General features: G+C 40.1%; 1 protein-coding gene across 1 annotated transcript in view; it reads left to right on the forward strand.

Annotated features, from left to right (window-relative positions):
* Positions 1-19,872, forward strand: part of AGBL4 (ATP/GTP binding protein like 4) — an 895,196-nt gene that overhangs the window by 331,094 nt on the left and 544,230 nt on the right. The window contains exon 5 of the mRNA XM_018072022.2: positions 13,122-13,338. Within this exon, the coding sequence (XP_017927511.1) occupies positions 13,122-13,338 (217 nt within the window). The remainder of the gene's footprint in view (positions 1-13,121; positions 13,339-19,872) is intronic.

A 19,872-nucleotide genomic window follows, 5' to 3' on the forward strand; every position in this document is an offset into this window, starting at 1 on the left:
AGAAGGCTACCCCATCATCTTGGGGTCTTTACTGTATTTCCTTTTTTTATTTTATCATTGGAGCCTGTGACCTAAGACTCTCTTAGGGTTTTGTCTCCTCACTTTTTCCTCATCTTGAATCTTACAGCATCACAATTATTTCACAGTATTAAAGAATGTGTGGTTATGGACCTGGACTGGCAAATAGTGCAGCATCTGCTTAGATAATCTCATTGATTAGGCTCTGGAAGTGCAAACATTTGAACAGTGATTTTGAGAGTAACCTCTCTGGAGCCTTACAGTGTGTGCCTAGAAATCACTGGAGGCATAGTTTTTACAGGTACATATATGTCACTGGGAACTCAAAGTACCTGAGTTTCCCACGGTTTGCTGAAGATCTGTCTCAGAGAATCTCTGAGGGATGAGGAGTCTCCTGTAGTTTGATTCCATTTCCTGAGAGCACAGAAAAAATGCTTTTGTTGACAAAATACAAAGTTCTGCGTTGCATTAGTGATCACTGAAGTGCAGACAGCTCGCTTTTTTCCAGTGTATCCCATCCTCTCACAGGGCACAGCCTCCTTGCTGACCCAGGAGCAGTGTGTACGTTCTCTCACTATGTTTTATAACAGTCTGAAGAGGAAGGGAAGTGTCTAGAACTTTGTCATTACCTTTAGCAGCAGGAGAATGTGAGGAGTCTTTCAAGGCTAAATAAAACTTTCTGTAATTTAACAAAATGTATCCTACATTTCCCTTCCCTTCACCATCATGTCTAGTTATATTGCAGAAGAGGGTAAAAGAGGTAATGCTCTTGTAGTCTAAACAAACTCAGCACGGTGAAATGGGACAGTACTTTTAAATATGCATAAGGATTGCAGTTGCTCCATTTTGTGACACTGACTGTTCAGGTAGAGGGAAAAAAAAACCCAAACAACAAACCACAGAGTTTTCCTGAAATGAATATTTTTTAAAGGGCTATCAAGAAAAATGATGCCGGAACTATTATTGTGAAAAATCGGAGCGGCCTGGTTGATATCGCGCATACAGTTTGGAAAAACAAGATTAGTGCAACACACACCATTTTTCATTTTCTCCTGTCTTCAACAGCACTAACCATTGCAGCGTCTCATTTTTTTAACTTGGTGTTGGGGATGAGAAATCCCATGTGTGTAGAATTGCTCTGACTGCCTGGTCCCTCTGCTCCTCGTTTTTCCCTCTGCTTGCCTCCTTCCATGTGCACTGTAAGTAAGAAGTGACCGAGAGGGCAGGATACTTGGATACTTAGTCTCCTCTTGGATCAATACGACTCTGAGGGTCAGCAACTCGAAATGTTTGAAAAGAGAGAAGGAGGGAACTGTGTTTTATTTCCCCTGTAGACTGAGGCCAACACCTTTACATTGGGTTTATCTCTGTTCCCTGGGGAAGGAGGCCCGTGGAGGTTATTTCCAAACCAGTATCAGCTGGTGAAAAGACCAATGTGAATAAGATGGCAAAGAATTCAAGTAACGGGGAAATCTTAGGGTTTTTTTTTCCCTCATTAAAATAAGGATTTTAATCTCTGGGTGGCCATCTATGTGTTTTTTTTCTTGGAGCTGGCCTCAGTTGGAGCTGGGGGGGCAGCTACTGTTTGCAAAGCCGTAGCCCTTGGTCCATGACCCAGAGCACTGAAGTCCTATTGCATTCATTTTCCTTTCAGGAAAAGGCCTTGCCATGGTTGTTGTTCCCTTCTGGCTAGGAAAGCTGAGACTTTTCCTTCCAGGCTTCTTTTTTTCCCCCCACTGTGTGTTTAATATGATAGCTCGGAGTGATGTCTCTGAAAAGGGATAACTAAAGGACACAAAAGGCAGGTCTGCTCAGCACAATGCACATTTAGCCCTGGAAATGCAGTATTGCCACTGCTAACAGGCCACATGCTGCTGTGGGGAATAAGTGGGAGACCTGCAGACTCTCCTTGTAGCAGAAAAACGCGAGCACCCTTGGGGATAGGATCTCTGCAACACTCTCCAGAATAGGAGGATGTTATAAAGTAGTTTTTCACTGAAGGAAGGGGGAAGGAGGGAGTATGAAGGGGCTCGTGGAGGAGAATGGAGAATAAAATTTGTGTACGTGCAGGATGTGTAGCCTGGGGAAGAAATAAAAACTTTGCAATGCTGAATTTGAATTATTTTTCTCTCACACTGTCACATCTTGTACATGTTTTAAAATTATGTGTTTTCACGCAAGGAAATCAGGTGGTTCTACAACATAAATCAGTCTTTATAGCAAACAAGTTTTGGAGGTACCCATTTTAGACCTGCTCTTTTCTGGGAATAAAGACATAAAGATGAGGTACTATCAGAGATTGAGAAGATGGAGCAAATTGATTAATTAAAACGTAGTAAATCATCAGCCCCACATGATTTATATATAAAAGAATTCTGAAGAAGCTTAGGAATGAATTAGCTGAACTGCTAATGAAGATATGCACTCATTAAAACCAAGCTCTGTTCCAGAGGGTTGGCAAGTATCTGGGGTTTATCCTATATTTAGACCAGTAAGCATTACATCTGCACATTGCAAATGGTCGAAACAGGAATTTAAAAGGGAATAATAAAACACCTGGAAGATCATGATGTGAGAGACTTTAATGAGAACAGGTTCAGCAAAGGAAAACCATGGCTCACTACGCTGCTTAGAACCCTGTGATGTGCCCATAAAAAGAAATAAGAATGACCATCCCGGATCAGACCAAAATTCCCTCTAGCCCAGCATCCTACCTCTGTCAATGCCTGGTCACAGCCACACAGGAAAGAGAGAAGAATAAAAAGACTCAGATAACCCTTTCTCCCTGGATTTGATTGACAGCAACAAAGGCCAGGTTTGAATTTAAGGGGGTCGTTGCTAACATGCTGACATCATCCCTTTCCCAGAAACCAGTCCTGAACTTAGTGGTGCTCAGAAAGAGAATTTCCCCCACTCACAAAAAGGATGGAAAAATAAGCAATGTTTTTCTAAAAAGGACTAAAGAGAAGTCTGACAAGTCAGATACCAGGAGAAGCAATAACCAATTCCTGATGATAACTGTACCAAGAGTATTTTCTTCTAGAGAGGCCACTGGGTTGTTTTCAGCCGCTTTCATCCCGAGTGTGAGAGTAGCCAGGACTGCCTGGTAGTGAAGCCAAACCCAGGCTGTGCTGACCTGATGTGATGCATTTTGTTAGCTGCTTTTCACTCCTCCAGCCATGCACTTCCTTACCAGCCACACTTGGTGTTTCTGGTAGCCACAAGTCTGGATGCTCTGTGGTTCATGGTGCTCTCAGCCACTGTTCCCATCAGCTCCCACCCCTCTGCTGACTGGTTTTGTTGTTTCAACCCTCAGAAAAGCAGGCACAGTGCTGAGAACCAGGCACAGGCTCTTATTTCTTAGGAGAGGCTTAAATAGCTTCTGGTCCTCGCTCATCTTGGAAAAGTCTTTACCTTGAGTCTCCTTTTTTTTCTCTTCCTTTCTTTAAAGGTGTAGCCTTTGTATTTTGGTTCCTGCATTGACTCCCTTGGACAGTCAGTTGAATTGGGCTTCCCCGTGTTTTCTCCACATGATGAAGTAGCTGTCTTTGTACCAGAAAAAATATAAATGTCCTTAAAAAATATAATTACAATATCGGCCAAAGAAAGGCTTTCTCACCAATCACTCCTGTTTATCTCCCTTTGGAAGCCAAGGTGCACTTTCCCCGTGGGAGTTCCTTGGAATGTTTCCTCACCTTTAGGTTTCAGCTGCCAGGCCTGGGAGACGAGCTGCCTGACATAATGTATTTTGACTTTTTAAAAGCATGTGACAAAGTCTGTCACAAGACACTGCTGCAAAGGCTAAGCAGTCACATATGGTGACAGGGCAAGTATCCTCATAGATCAAACCCCGACAAGGAAACAAAAAGGCAGAGGGCTAAGTGGTCAGTTTTCATCACACTAAAAGGCCAGCAGCTGTGTTTCTTAAAGTTACCTGTCAGGTCATATGCTAAATATATTTATTAATGATCTGAAAAGGGAGAGGTGAAGGATTAGGTGGTAACAATAACAAATGATGTGTAATTACTTAAGTAATTTAAGCCTGTAGCACGCTGTTAGAAACTTCTGGGTGATCTAAACAAGTTACTCAGATGGATAAAGAAGGTTCATTCCTGATAAATGAGAAGTTTGTATGTGGAGGAAACAACACAAAAATGTTATCCTCTAACTACAGGGAAAAAAACTGAACATTGCTGTTGGCAGTTCCATAACAGAAGTCGTTTGTGATGCTGCTGTGGTAGAAAAAGTGAACAAGGTGCTAGAAGGCGTAAGAAATGGGGCATTAAAAATGAATTACTGGACTCAGTCTTCATTGTGTGTAGACAGATGACAGGATAAAGCACCATATTATGGGAAAGTTTGCCCAGCTAACAAAGTCTGATCCATTCCTGATGACAATTTCCTGTTTTCTTTTGTCTTTATCCTGCTCATACATCATCTGCTATCAGAGATGCACTGTTCTTTATCAGGAATAATATACTTCGGGAAGGCTAAGGCTTCCAGAGGATTTCAGATCTTAGTAAGGACAGTTCAGTATCAACCAAGCTACAGTTGGCAAAATCTTTCCTATCTGTTCTCCTTCCTTTGGTAGTTAGTTAAAGTTCACATCTAAATGTCATAAATTAAAAATCCCAGCTTTGTATTTAGACTGTGAAATCATCAACGTTTTAAACATGGATTTCAGAATTCATATGTTACTGAAATACTTCCTCAAGTTGGGGCTCTTATGAGACTTATAAATTATTCTTGCATAGAGAAGTCACCTGAGACTAACCTAAATGAAGTTAACATAGATTTTAAAAATTATTCTTGCAGAAGAACAGGGAGTGGTGGGAATAGGGGAACAGATGGGAAAGGGAGAAGAGGAGACTGAAGAAAAGGCTAATTAGGTAATTGAGGCTAAGAGGCTATTAGAGCTGACCCAGTGGTCTACTGGTAGTGCAGTTCAGGGACTTGAATTTGGGATTGAGGTTGCTCCCTCATTCCCAGGCCAACACATGCTCCAAACATTGTAAGGACTCAGTTTTATAGCCTGTGTAATCCTGTAAGTATTTCCAGTCAACATAATCTGGAGGGTTTGTATGTCAGATTATAGCAGAGATAGGAAAGAATAATGGAGGAAAATGCTGACTTTGGTCATGCAAATACTAAATTATTATACTAATGGATAAATTGTTTGGTGAAATTCTTTGGAATTCATTTGAACTTGGAGAAAAAATTGACTAAAATAATCATATTTTGAAGAGATTCTTAATAAGGATTAACTATTTCTCACCAAGCAACCTTTCCTGAAATTTGTCCAGGTCACGATCCTCTCAAGCATGTTTTTTCTTTTCAGTGGTAGTAGGCAAAGGGAAGGCCTAAAAAGTCACTTAATTTAAGTCATTCCATTACCTCATTTCTGGCCAATTTGAGGTTGGTATGCTCATGGTGTGCCAATCTTGTCCCTTTCTTTCTGTCTCCTAACCTACCTTCTTTTCTGACAGAATCAGTGGTACATGTTCTTCTGGATTTTACCTGCTCCTTTTCTCCCCGATGTCAGTCATATTCAAACTGTCTTCTGAAGTTGTCAGTAGAGTTGCTCTTTTATGACCAGAGAGTCTGGTACGGGTCAAAGCCAGGACAAGTGTTGTGCTGAGGTGGAACATTTCTTGTCCTCACCTTTTCTAGTACAACATCATTTATGCTGACTTTATTCTTCTGAAATTTTCCACTTATTTGCAGCATTTGTGGCTACTCTTTCTCAGTTCCTCCCAAACCCTCTTGTTTTTCTTTTCTGCATTCCAAACTTTGGAACTACAGTGGTGCATCACCGTTTCTTCCCTCATTCCTTGCCTTACTCAGTGATTCTTATCATAAATCCTCATGTGGCAATTTAAGTATTTTTTTAAAAAAAATAATATTTTTTAAACCTCTATTTGTTTTTTTTTCTGCCTGTAGCTGCATTTCAGGACATAAACACTGGCCTCTGCATCCTTCTCTTGCACACATGATATCTTCAGGCTTGATTTTTTCTTGTTCTACTATTTTTGTGGAAAGTCAGCTTTTCTCCTTCTCTTTCTTTCTTTTTTTTTTTTTCTGTCCTTTCTAAACACTGCATGGAGATATTGCTACCTGTGGTCAGTAGGCAAATCATATTTTGACAGCAGAAAAAATCAGCACCACTCATTATCCCTGCAGTTTAACAGAGAGTTTCTGTAGAATAATTGCAGTGTTGGAACTGCTGCTTCCGAGGAAAGTCACTGCAGTTTAAGATTTAGCAACTGGACAGAATAAACAAAGGATGGAGGAGGGTGTATAACTTTAGTTCTGCTGGGAGGTTCTGAGGGAGGAAAGAAGGTGAACTGGCTGCTTGTCCATTGGAAATCCCACTTGAACCTGCTGCTGGCAGATTTTGGATTTCATTGTCAGCTGACAGCTCCTCTAAGACATATTAAAGTGTTTTGTCAAAAGAGGACACTGTGCCAAATTTGCACCTTCGTGAACAAGTTTCATGTTTAGGAGAGATAGACAAGAGAGGAGTGATGGACAACACTGAGTGAAACCTCCTCCCACAAAACCAAATTGAGATGTGGAGAACCCAAAACAACACTTCACTTCATTTTGGGGATCCTTGTGTTGCCCTGTCTTATATGAAGTTGCTTAAGAAGTAATTCAGTCATTTAAAAACTTATTTCTTGCCAACTTGTGATTTCTCAGTGCTCCCCTTCATTACCCTTATTCTGGTGAGCTGAAGGACGGTGACTTCATTTCTGGCAGCACAACCCGGGCACAGGTTTTCAGCGTTGCTTCATATCTCGTAATCATGACCCTTCCATCCTGCTTCCCTGTGCTTCCTGCACGGCACACCCTTCCCTCAGCATTTCTGCTCACCCTTAGGAGGAGTGACTTCCACTGGTTCCCTCTGGTTTCAGGTAGAAAAGGTTTCTTTTTGGTTTTGTTATCAGTGTTGTTGTAGGACCTGCAAGACTGACCAGTTGGCAAGGACCGTGTCTGTGTGAGCTGTTCTGCAAACACAGGACAAAGGACATGTGCCACTGCTATTTTTGTATCTGTTGTTTCTCCTCACCACTGGGTTTTCCTTGTCAGAACACTGCTCTGCGTTGAAGACACAGTTGGGATAAAAACCTTTCCTAGTAAGTTCCCTCTGAATCCATCCAAGGTATAAAATGTGGGAAATAATTCTCATAACATTTGCTCACACAAATCTGATTCTAGGTTTTGGCTTTCAAGAGCTAAAGCAGTAATAATGTACTTCCAGGGTATTTTTGTTGTCTTAACATGAGCTGATGGGTCTGATTCATCTGATGTGCAGGTCTCATAAAAAAATATCCTGGGTTGACTAGGACTGACACAGGAAACCAACACCGGCTGTTTGTTATAAACATTTAACAGGCAGGAACTCTCACTAAAGAAAAACAAAGCCATCTCATTGCTTAATTGTGTAAGTTGTAGAGAAAAAAAGTAATTAAAAACTCAGTGTTTTCTTCTTGGAGTTGTAATGAATGAAGAGATTTTACAAGCAATCTCTGTACAGTTCATTACTATTTGAATTCCCTAACAATATTGATAGAGGTTACTGAATTATGCCAATTAAAATATGAAAGCTGTATCTCTAATGTGTAGAGTTCCTGATTTTTTGTGAGGTTGAATTATGTAATATTTTGATTTTTATACTTGAGAAGAAGCAACCGGGTTTTGTTAGAGGTAGAAAACCCTGAGGTCCTAAGTTGTGAAAATATTTGGAGAACATTCTAATGCATAGGAAGAATAAAAACAGGACTTATTTTGCAGTGTCTGAAACTGAGTTAGCTGTGCCAGAACCCATTCAGTTGTCTGCAAAGAATATTTAACACCATCTGACATATTCACTGTCACTCCATGCTCTGTGAATCAAATATAAAATTATGTGCAAGAAAAAACCCTACAAACTTATTTTGTCACAAGTAAGCCAGGAATTTTGAAGATGGTCAGTTCCACCTGTCAACAAGAATAAGCAAGAAGAAAAATAATGGCTTAGACTAACAGAGAAAGAAGTCAGTAAGGCCTTCAATTTGAAAGGGCTGCCTCCCAGAAGAGGAGTTTGCAGCACATGATTTACATCCTTATATTTTGTCCAGAGTGTGTTGGATTTCTTGCAGTTGATAACTAGGGACATCCAGCTTTAGGAGTTAAACCTGAACACTGCAGAAGAGTCGCCAAGCCTCGTGTTCAGGGTAACGTCAATAAGTACCTGAAGGTTATTTTGTAAAGTTGAATTGGGATCAGGTTTTGGGTCTTCAGGCTTGGTTTCATCTGAGGTTGTGACTCAGGCCCACCCCTTTGAATTCTATGTGCAAGCTTGGGAATTTGTGGATTTGTTAAGTAGTATCCCTGCACACAAAAATTGGTGGCAATTGAAAATGATCACCACAGTGTGTCACCACAGCCAACAAACATCCCAACCAGCTTCACTGGAGCATTCCTCTGCCACTCAGATCACTTCATTTTTCCTTTGGCCACTGATCCTTTACAGCACCTGCAGCTTTTTGTTTTTTCTCCAAAGATCATCATTTTCCTTTGAAGTTTAGTGACTGTGGTATGTCTAACCCCATCCTGTAGGGGCAAGGAACTGAATAATTACGTCAGGAGTGTCATATTAAAGGTGATCCAAAGACTATTTATGCTGCTCATTAAAGCCATTGGGAATTTGACTGGACCAGAGCTCCCTCCAAAAATAGTTTTTTTATAATTATTTGTGCTGTGGTACCACAAAAGGATTTGATTAGCACCCTTATGTGTTTAAAACTTAAAGAACAGATACCACAAAGTGGCACTCCCATCATCCCCCTGTGTTGGTCCTTCAAAGTCTTGATTAACTTCCAGTTTTCAAAGGGAAGTAAGGTAGAAGAGAGAAAAAAAAAAAAAACAAAACAGAAAAGATAATAAAATTTGCCTTCAAGGTCAAAATTCTTAGTTGAAGTTAAAATTATGTTCAAATTAGAAATATAGTTAGGATAAAGTTTTCAATGCTAAGTTACACTCCTCACCTTGCAGTAGCAAGGAGTAAAATCCTGGGACCTCTGAAGTCATCAGATTATTGATACTGGATGAAGACTACGATTTTAATTTTTATTTTTTGTACTCTGAAAAATTGGATCTTATGGCACACTACCAAACAGAGCAAATATCCTCACTCCAGACCGCACCGTAGCAAACAGACAGGAACAGGCACGTGGACATTCTCACCTGGAGTAACAAATCTGCTGGGTTGGGCAGGAAGGAGGAGAAGACACTCAAATCCACTGGCTCAAACCTTTGACTGGCACTGGACTATGAGAGTCAAAATAGAGAGAAACTCTTCATTTCTGTGCTTCCTTTTTCCTTTGAACAAAAGGCTTTGCATTTACCTTTAGGACTAAGCAGTCTGAATTTGTCTCAAAGTGTGGTAAAATATCAAGCTTCATTTCTTCAAACACATTTCCAAAACAGACTGGGAATTAGTTGCTGGCACGTTGTTCTGTGTGGCTGTTCTCAGAATTGGGGTGGTTCTCCTTTAAACAACCATTCAGCAGCGTGGAGATCCAGGCAGTTGTGTATCAATTAGCAGGGTGCATTGCTTAGTGGGAGCTGCCTGCAAATGCAGAGGGACAAATCTGGGCATCGAGGTTTCTACCATCATTTTGCTTTCCTGCCTCTAACTACAAATCGGCTTCATTGTGACTTACAGTGTCAGAAGTTGGTGCATTTCTGCAGATCCATGATAAGATATTTTTCTCTAGTAAGAAATGCAGTTAGACTCTGCATTTGGAATCTGTTCCTGCCAGGCCCTAGATGCATTAGTATTCCACTGGCAGCTGCCTGTAGGTAGGAATATTGTTTTTGTCCATAACCAGAGGGAACAATCAGACTAAGCCGTTCCCCAGCTATAAACCAGCCAAAGTAATTGGGTTTAATTTTAATTTTTGTAATAGCTTTAAATTAATAGGAGCAGCTGCTGCCACAGTGTGTGGGTGTCCTTTTCCAGAAGGCATAGAACAAAAAAGGGAAAGAGTAAACAATAGTGCGTCTAGGACACAAAGGTTAATTCAAGAACTGAGCAATGTCTTTTCGTTATCAAAAACTCAGTTGGTGATATCCAACACTGTGTCTCTTTTCTTTCTTTTCCTTCCCCTTTTTTCTTTTCTGCTTTAATTCCCTGATAAGATCTCAATCTGATTAGGCTCCTGTGTGTAAAGATGTGTTGTTGGTATCTAAACGCTAACTCTCTTTCTCTATATGACTCACAAATAGATTAGCAGTGACAAAGTGCTAGGAGAGATAAAAATAGATTAGCAGTGACAGGAGTACTATTATAATTATTTTTGGAAGATATGGTTTGAATTAAGAGTTTGGGCACTTTTTGCCCTGAGAGGGTGAATTTAAACCTGGGAACTGAGGATGGTTTCTGCTGTTGTGTCAGACACCAGATAGTGAAATGTCAATACCAGATGTCCTAGACATCAAGATTAGCCATAATAGCCAAATGCAGCCATAAAGTGATGTGTCAAAGTGGATAATAAAACAGATGCTTAGCGTTTATAATGAAGGGGAAAGGGAATGAAATATCAAAAGTGCCTTTAATACATTAACAAAGTTGTCTTCAACTTGCTTAAAAGTAGGAAGTCATTGAACCAAGGAGAACTATGTGTCATTTAAACATTAACTATCAGCAGATGAATTTCAATTAGCATTAGCCTTTCTAAAATCCTGAACTTCCTCCTATTGGTCTCATTTTACATGAAATTTTTATAGCATAAAGTGAGGCTTGTCCTTTATTATTTCTCCCATGCTAATGTGGAAACAAATAAAGTTCAACAACTCAGCAACATACTGTTTAAACTTGCATTATGGTTTGAGGACTGGGAGCTAGAATACATTTACCCACTGCCATATCATCTGCTTGATTTGAGATCAAATGAGGGATGTCCTATAGCACTCCAGAGTAAGGGTGAATGATAGAAATATGTTAAGATACTGGAGAAACCTATTAGGTTTGGGTTCTGCATGCAGATGGCTGGTGGTGTTTTTTCCCTACTGATACTTCTTTAAAAAAATAAAAGATTTGTTTTTCTGTGCTTTATATTTGTGGCTTAAATATTATTGTCAGATCTTAGTGATAAGCAAATGTCTTTTTTAAGAAAAAAACTAATTATCAAATCACAGATTTCAATAGGTTGGAAAAGTCCTTTAATCTCACTGAGTCCAACCATTAACCCAGCACTGCCAAATCCACCCCTAAACTGTGTTCCCAAGTACCACATCTACACATCCTTTAAATATCTCCAGACCCTTCACCAGCTCCGTTGCCTTTTTCTGGACTAGCTCCACCACCTCAATGTCTTTCTTGAAGTGGGGAGCCCAACACTGAACATGTGGTGTGAGCTGTGGCCTCCCCAGTGCTGAGCGGGGGGGGGACGATCGCTGCCCTGACCCTGCTGGCCACACTATTGCTGGGACAAGCCAGGATGTCATTGGCCTTCTTGGCCACCTGGGCACACTGCTGGCTCATGTTCAGTCATGATGCTGAAGTAAATTATTGAAACCCTGAGCGTTCAAGAGGCAGGGCATTTAAAGGGGCAAATAAATTCTTATTTCGAGTCTAATTAACTGCATCGCTGGTTCTTTATTGTACTTTCTCAGGAAGATCTCAGTTCCTCTCCGTTTCTCTTTGTAGATCCTGAGTCTCGCTGATCAGAGTCCTTAACTGCTGCTAATTGGCAAACATGTACTTCTATATAATGAGAGGGTTTTGTCCTCTAATTCATATTAACAATGAGAGGCCAAAACTGATGTTCTGCAGCAGACCAGCTTCTCGGAACTATTACAAAGCAGCACATTACTCGCTCTATGTCTGTAAATCTTGTTATGTTTTCCCCTCACCATGATCTGAGCTGAGCTGAGATCTGCTCCAATCATCAGATGAGACCTGTTTATAATGTTGTGTAATTGAATCAGATAGAGTCTGCAGGATCATAGTTTTTTGTTGCCAAATATGACTGGTAAGTTAGTTACATCAAATTACAAGTGCATGGCGTGATTGGAGACTATCCTGTCTAAATAAAGTTAGAAACTCCATCTAAGAAATGAAGAAAGCATAAAAACAGAAATAGTGAATGTCTCTCATCCATAGAACAAGTTTTTGTTCCCCCTCTGAAATATTACTAATTTCTGCTGAAAAATAACAGAATAATTGGAGTTGGGTGAGAGATGGCAGGCAGATATTTATTATTCCTTTAACAGATACCAGCTTGATAACAATGACATAAATGTCTTTATTATCATTATTTACCATCATGTATATTCATTTCTATCTTGTCAGATAAACCAGAACTGTCCAATTTGGAATGGGACCAAATACCCTTTTCTTCTTTGCTTTCTAATTTAGGGCCTGGTTATTTTCCATACCTGAAGTTTTTTGTTTGATTTTTTTTGTTGTTGTTGTTTGATTGGTTGGTTTGGGTTTTTTAACCTCGAGAGTTTATCTTTTCTTCCATTCATTGCATAGGTGTTGATATGTATGCCCTGACTGTTAAGTACAAAAAAAAGTCATAAAGATGTCCTGAATTTTAGTAATTCAGTTCTGTCAATGGTGCCTTTTACTGACATTCCTTCATCCGTTATGCCTCCTCTCTGTGCTGGTGAGTCAGCCCTGTAACAAAGGATGTACCACGCTGCAGACAGAGGTTTGTCTGGAGCCTGTGTAGAGCTATGAAGTTGCACAAGCTCGATAGCAAAGTAGAGGATACTTGAACAGCCTGTGCATCCTTTTCACTTTATGGGAGTGGGTTTTCCTGGTTATATGATGCTCTGCCCTGCTGTGGCGACTCTGCCAGCTTGGGCACCTGGAGAGAGCTGCAGTCCCAGCAGCTGTGCCATGCCTGGGCTCTGCCATGGCAGTTGTCTGCACTGCTCCCAAACACTGGCTCTGGGCCCTGCTCCCCAGCTCCTGAGCTGTTCAAACCCCTCCACTTCATTTCCTTTAGAAGAAATTTGAACCTCACGTAGCCTTTTTGTTCAGATTTCTTATGCCAACATATATACGTGTCAAGAAATAAATATACATACGTGTTTTTGTTTTTTAGGCAAAGAATACCCTCTAAAAACGTGTACTACTACCGCTGCCCAGACCACAGGAAGAACTATGTCATGTCCTTTGCTTTCTGCTTTGACCGAGAGGACGACACTTACCAGTTTGCTTACTGCTACCCCTACACCTACACTCGCCTCCAGCACTACCTTGACACCCTCCAGAGGAGGAACATGGACTATTTCTGCAGGGAATTGCTGGGACTCAGCGTGGTAAGTACCAGCCTCGCCCTCCAGCCAGCAGGCTTTGTTATGAATGTCTGCCCTTAAATGCCTACAGAATATAATTCATCAACCCTGCTCAGACACTCACACGCACATATTTGTTTTGCTGCTATCAATGACACAGGAGGAAGTGTACCTGCTTGGTGAAATACAGACAAATGCTAATTTAATTTCACATCAAGTATTTCCTTGGCGATGTGCGAGGCCATGCTAAATTCCCACGTAGGATCAGTTCACCTCTAAAGACATTAAAAGATGAAACTGAAACAGCTCTATTGAGGAAATGTGATTTTTAGAGTACTCTGACCATTTGTTTTTCTGGAAGAGCTTTTTGTGTTCAGAAAGAAATGGGTTTTTTAAACTAGAGGATAACTTTTCTTGGTAAAATAATGCAAAACATACACAAACCACCTATTTTATTTACTCTTAAAAATGCCTGCTTTGGTGATGTGATGTTAGAAGGGGGTTTTAGTGGTGTCTGTGTAGATCCTAGTGGCCACACAAAAATTGAGTGTTGTAGTTCTTCTGGGGCAGGAAGAAGGGTTGATGGTAAGGCTGAACTTCTGTTCACTTTGCTATAATCTTTCTCTGAAATGTTGACTGTCCAGAGGATTTGGCAAGCATGACTCAGCCACTCCCATGCCAACCCAGAAATCATCAGATTAAATAATAATAGCTCAAATCTTGTTGGGTTTTTAAACTTCTGCTTTCTCAGACTTAATAGTGCACTTGTACCACGTTCTTAATCTTTTCTCTGAGGCTTGATTTGGTCTAAACTTTCAGTGTGTGCTTCAGAAACAGAAAGCTGTGATTCCTGTGAAGGCTGCTGATCCCAGCAGCAGTTTCTTCTTAAGAAGAAACCCAGCATAGATTGTGAAAATCAAGATGAAATCATATGTATACCCTGTACTGAAATAAATAAAAGGCTTCCAGCATTAAAGCAGGCCATTGAGATCCCTGTGGTGGCATAAAACTTGGAGGAAAAAATTAACTTACAGAAAAGAGTGAAAACAGAATTAACAAAAGAATATGTTTTTTAACCCTTTTTAAAGTACAATTCTTGTTCTAAAGGTGACTATTGCATATCCATGAACTGGCATTAATAATTAATCATTCCAATTAGGGGAACAAACAATTATAAGGGAAAGGGGTATTAAAAAAATAAAAAAGTAAAATCTGCAGAGGCTGGGAGGAAAGAGCACTATCATCTTAATGTGTAGAGTTTTAATTATTAATCTTAGAGGACAGAGCTGTCATTAATTCCATAGTGAAACTGAATTTGTTTCCTTTCACTCTGAAAAGAGTGTATAAGCAGTCAAATTTGCATATTCATCAACACCCTGATCTGACTGATTAAAACACTGAGATAGAAGGATTTGTCTGTTATCTGCATTTTGACAGCCAGAGCTATACTCTTAAATCTTGTCAGCGTTGTGTTTCCAGTAGTCGCGAAATATTATTTTTCATATTTCAGCAAACCAAACAAACAGATGCCACTCAAAATATGGCAGGAAATGTGCTGTGTATAAGTCCTGATTTTATATCTGCATGTACACACAGAGTATGTTTTGCAGGAATCGATATGGTAACATTTTACAGCTCACCATGCCTGGTCTGTATGGAAAGCTTCTGAATCAGGCTCAGGCTGGAATCTTTGTGAGTAACGTTACAATCTCAGAGCATTTCTGGCTTTTCTCCACACACAACTGTCCTAGAACAGCTTGGTAATTTAATGTCTTTGCTGAGCTTGAATAGACAATTTCCATAAGTTCTCCTCGAGTTAAATATTTTAACATAGAGCTTTGTTGCTATCATACATCTTTAAATGGTGAAAAACAGGATCCTTCATTCTTCACTGCACAGTGCTCCATAAAAGCAGAAGCTGGCTGTACTTTGGAGAATTGCGTGCCATATAGGAGAGATTTAGAACTCAGAAAGTGAGCTCTGTCCCTGCTCTGGCCCCTTATGTAAGATAAGAGGAATCAGATTGGCATAAAGAGGCCCTCAGAAGCTCTATTCCTGGCCAAGGGACCGTACCCCTGGCAGCACATGGTGAGAGGGAGTTTAAAGATGCCGTCTGAGGACAAACTCTGGAGTCCTCCTGCTGGGCAGGGCTGGAGCAGGATAACATGTAAAGGGAAGGCTGCAGCACATCTGCTGAGCTACCATGGAGCCGCCGACACCCTCGGGGTCATTCCAGGGGAATTTTACAGCCCCCTGCTGCAGCCGGTGATTGTGAGGGTGGAGAACAGTTTGAAACAATTTCACATCTCCTGGGTTATGAGGTGTTGAACTGGGACTCTTGGAGGCAACAGAATCTCACCACAGATCTTTGGTTTTTCTTTTTAGTTTTCTGTGTCGTGGAACAGTAAAACACAAGTCACAAGAAACCATGGTTAGATGGTTACTCCTGAAGGCTTTCTGGGTGCACATTTTGCGGCATGTAGTGTTTTCAAGGCAATCTGATTTCTAATCTAATTTCATATTTTCTCTGAAGAAAGTACTATGCCTCCATTAACTCCTTCAACACTTTCAGTAATTCTATGAAAATTGAAAGTCAAATATCAGTGTGGGACACGTAATTGGCATTAGAATGCAGAGTGGCAAAGTGGTTCAGAGCCAAATGGCAAAGATTCCCATTGCCAGTTTCAATGGATAGCTGTTTTATTTCTGACCTTTTAATGTTTATATTCTTTACTTTAGAGAGCTATCCCACATTCTAGGTGTGCCAAATGGTCTTGAAAATAGTCTCTCCTGCAAGAGAGCTAGGATGGTCACCCAGGTACCATTTAAACTGCTATTTTCATTCTGCCATCATTGGCCTGAGGTAACTTCACACTTTCTATGGTTTGTCCCAACAGACCAGAAGTTCAAAATCTGTGAGCATTTTTTTAAACTGTGAAATTAGTTTTTTGCATATTATTGATCTGTCTCTCGTCTCAGCAAGTGTTATGCAATATTTTACAGCATGACATAATTTTTATATCTCTGTGAAAATATAAGCACAGGATCAGTTTACTTTAACTGTACCTATTTTATGATACCTACACAGTCTGATGTGCAATAACAGTTATGTATGTAGCATTATAACCAATATTTCTGAGTTGGCAAAATTTTTGAATGTGTTGCCATTTGAAGCTGGTTGTCCAAATTACCTGTGTGGACTTGAAGCGTGTGTACAATTGATGAGACCACTACTAGTATTCCACTACCACACATAAGACATTAAAGGAGTTTTAGATAGCCTGGTTCAACTCCTGCAGCCCACTTCTCAAATCATCACTGGCTGGGCAATACTTTCATTTCTCACTCAAAAGAGAGCCAAGATTAATTGGTGGCAGATATTTCCTTTCACCCCATTAGGCAATGGTGCTTCCAAGTTACACTTGAGGAGAATTGCAACTGCACATACAAACCACGAGCCTCAAAGGGACTTGCACAGTACACTGAGACTGAATGAAATATGGAATTCTGTTAAATTAAATATTAAACATACATATTTTAAAACAAGAAGGCAATATGTCTAATGTAGAGCTCTGAAAGGGAGCCAATCTCTTAAGTCAGATATGGCATACTGAGTGGCACAGATTGGAACACTTGGTGCTTCGTTCTGACTCAACACCACTTTGGTGGGTGCTTCTAATTTACTTAAGCTCCTCCTGATTTATGGGAGTATCAGAGAGAGCAGAGTGGGGCCCTAAGATGTGAAAGTGCACACCAGCTGTCACACTGCTGCCTCATTGATCCTACAGCCCTATTTACCATCCAAATGACTTGGTACCCCGGGAAAAATAGTTGATCAGTTCTTCTGTTTGCTACTGGTTCATTTTTAACTGCTCAGTTATGACCACTTCAAAGCGTGAAGCAAAGAAAACAGGCAGTTTTTCTAAGGTTAAATTTCCCACTTCTGCATTCAACTTTAGGTTATATAATAACAATTCTGTAAAAGAAAAGTATACTCTTGGTCTTTGAGAAAAAAAAATAGAAGTTACAGGCTTCTGTGTGATGTAACATACCTTTGAAACCCTGTTGGGATCAGATACTGTGCTTTCCAATGGGTTTGGCTGCAGCTAGGTCAAAATGTCATGGAAATGCAAGCTGTGGCAATTTAGTTGGCCAGAAAAAGGCCACAGAAAAAATAAAGCCACTTTCTCGTTTCTCAGTAGTGTAAAAGTGCAGCTACCCATATGTTCAGGGCACATTCTCTTTAGTCAGTGGTGTATCTATTTACTCCTATAGTACTGCTGTTCCCACATCATTCATAATATGGATATCATCCCAAAACTGTATGTGAGATTTAAATGTTCCTACAGCTATTTTCTTAGCTGGGTTGATATCAGCAGAAGTAGAGTTGGATCTAAAAATAACACCACCAGCAGTTCTTTCCAAAATAAAATATGATTTATAGCATGTAATAGCACAGTGTGCTACCAGGGAAATTATATAAATAACATGAAAAATAACAGGGGACTATTCTATACCATCACTTTTAAGGGAAATTTCTTTGTCACAATTTAAAGGGAGTTCTGTGAGATAAACTGGCTTGTGGGAATCATAGACAAGGAAAGATAGGCGAAATTATGTTACTGCTGAAAGTTGCCATCTGTCTGTAGGATATATACAACTGTTCATGGTAAAAACAAGAAATACTTTGGTGTAAGTTGGCAGCAATATATAGTTTTTGAAAAAAACAAACTCAATAAAATCATCATTTACAGTTAATATCATGCAAGGTTACTAAATGTTTGAGCTGGTTATTTCCTAAATTCCAGCAAGAGCACTGTTCGATATAGTAAAATAATTTCTTGAAAGATTTGCATAAATCACTCTTTATCTAAGTATGAGTAAAAAATCTTAAATTGGGAAGAAGGATTCAAGTCTTAAGTCCATTTTGCAGCTCACGTTTTATAACTACCGTTCTCCATTTAAAAAACTGTTGTAAAAAAATGCTTGGAACTTCACCAAAAAAAGCAGCCTTGAGCATAAAAAGTCCATGGAGGTAAGAAATCATCTGAGGAAAAAAAGTGTTATGATCCAGTTTATTAGGAAGAAAACCTCCTGAAAGGAATTGACAGTAAATGAATTATATGTGGTAAAGTTAGTCTGTACAAACTGTTTTCATGCTTAGGTCCCAAGCTGCACCCTTTCATCCTGTAGCCACACAGGGAAACCTTTGGAAAGTCAGTGACCTTTCTGAAGTTTTCACTGGACTTTTTGTAACTGTGCAGGTTGGCCTTTTGCTTCATGGCTCTTCCCATTACCCTGTCACACTCTTCATCTCACCTTTACTCCACACTTGTCCTTCATCTGGCTTGCCCTTTCTTTGCCTCAAATCTAACCTTCCTCTTTCTTTCCATTTAGTCTGTACTTTGCTAAGATAGCTAGAAGAAAGAAGTTGTGGTATTTGTTTTCTGCTCTTATGTTACTTATCCTGCTTTGTTCTTTCCTATTCATTCCCCTTATCTCTTTGAGGTGTGAAGGGCAAATCCAAAATAGCTGTTAGGTCTTTTAAATACCAGGGCTGCCCGAGGTAGTCACATTCTCTTCTGGGCACTCGATATCTCAGTGCCATTTCAGGTACTGTTATATCCTGATCTACAGTCTGTCTTCTCTGTCTTTATGTCTTCTGTGTTCCCTCTTTGCTCCAGAGGAGCTGGAATAATATGGGGTTTGTCCAGGCTTCAAACTGGAAAGGAAACATTAGTGATCTAGCCAGAGATCCTGAAATACTTGAACTAACACCCAAGTACAGGGAGGAATTTCAGGATCTGAATCCTTGTTTCATGGCAATGGTGAACTTCCAGTAAAAGGCAGGCTTTAGTCATTCTGGTCCTCAGCATTTTCTACTTGATGTGGTGCCACACAACTCTGTGTGGGAACTGTAATCCCAATGGGCAAACCAGTTTTGTCCACGCACGGAGTTCAACTGTCAGATCCAGGCAATTTTCTTTAGTTACTGCACCCTAAACTTGTGGGCACAGGCAGAACATATTTTACTTTCCGTGTTCAGTGCTCACCAGAATTCCTTCTTTTCGTTGGGGCTTGGGAAATAACATAGCACAACCAATTAATATCACTTCCTCAAAAAAACAAGCAAGTCTGAGGTCCTGTGTATAAACCAAGGTGAAGCTTTTTCGTAGTTCTAAAATTTATTTACTTGCCCTGCAGGCCACGAATATATTTGGAAGGTGCGTAAGGCCCTTAGAACGCTGTGAAAACCCTAGAATACATTCCATCTTCTTTCCTTTCCATTTACAGAAATTTGTTTTCCCTCCTTTGTAGCACAGCATTAAGCAATAATTACCATGTTGATAGCGATGCTGAGTGTACTTGCGTGGAGGGGAAATGGTGCTATGTGGAGCTATTAACTACATTTGCCCCGTAGCACTTCACTGCATCGACTCTGCTGGGATTTTGACTGTGTTTGAGTTGGTTTCTATTTAGATCTCCTGAGTGGTGACTGTGTAATGCATCTGTGGGGCTGGAGTTCTATTTTAATCTTTATTCTTTGACTGGAGACCC

Source organism: Manacus vitellinus, unplaced genomic scaffold (assembly GCF_001715985.3).
Source record: "Manacus vitellinus isolate BGI_N305 unplaced genomic scaffold, ASM171598v3 scaffold_21_pilon, whole genome shotgun sequence".
Classification (NCBI taxonomy): domain Eukaryota; kingdom Metazoa; phylum Chordata; class Aves; order Passeriformes; family Pipridae; genus Manacus; species Manacus vitellinus.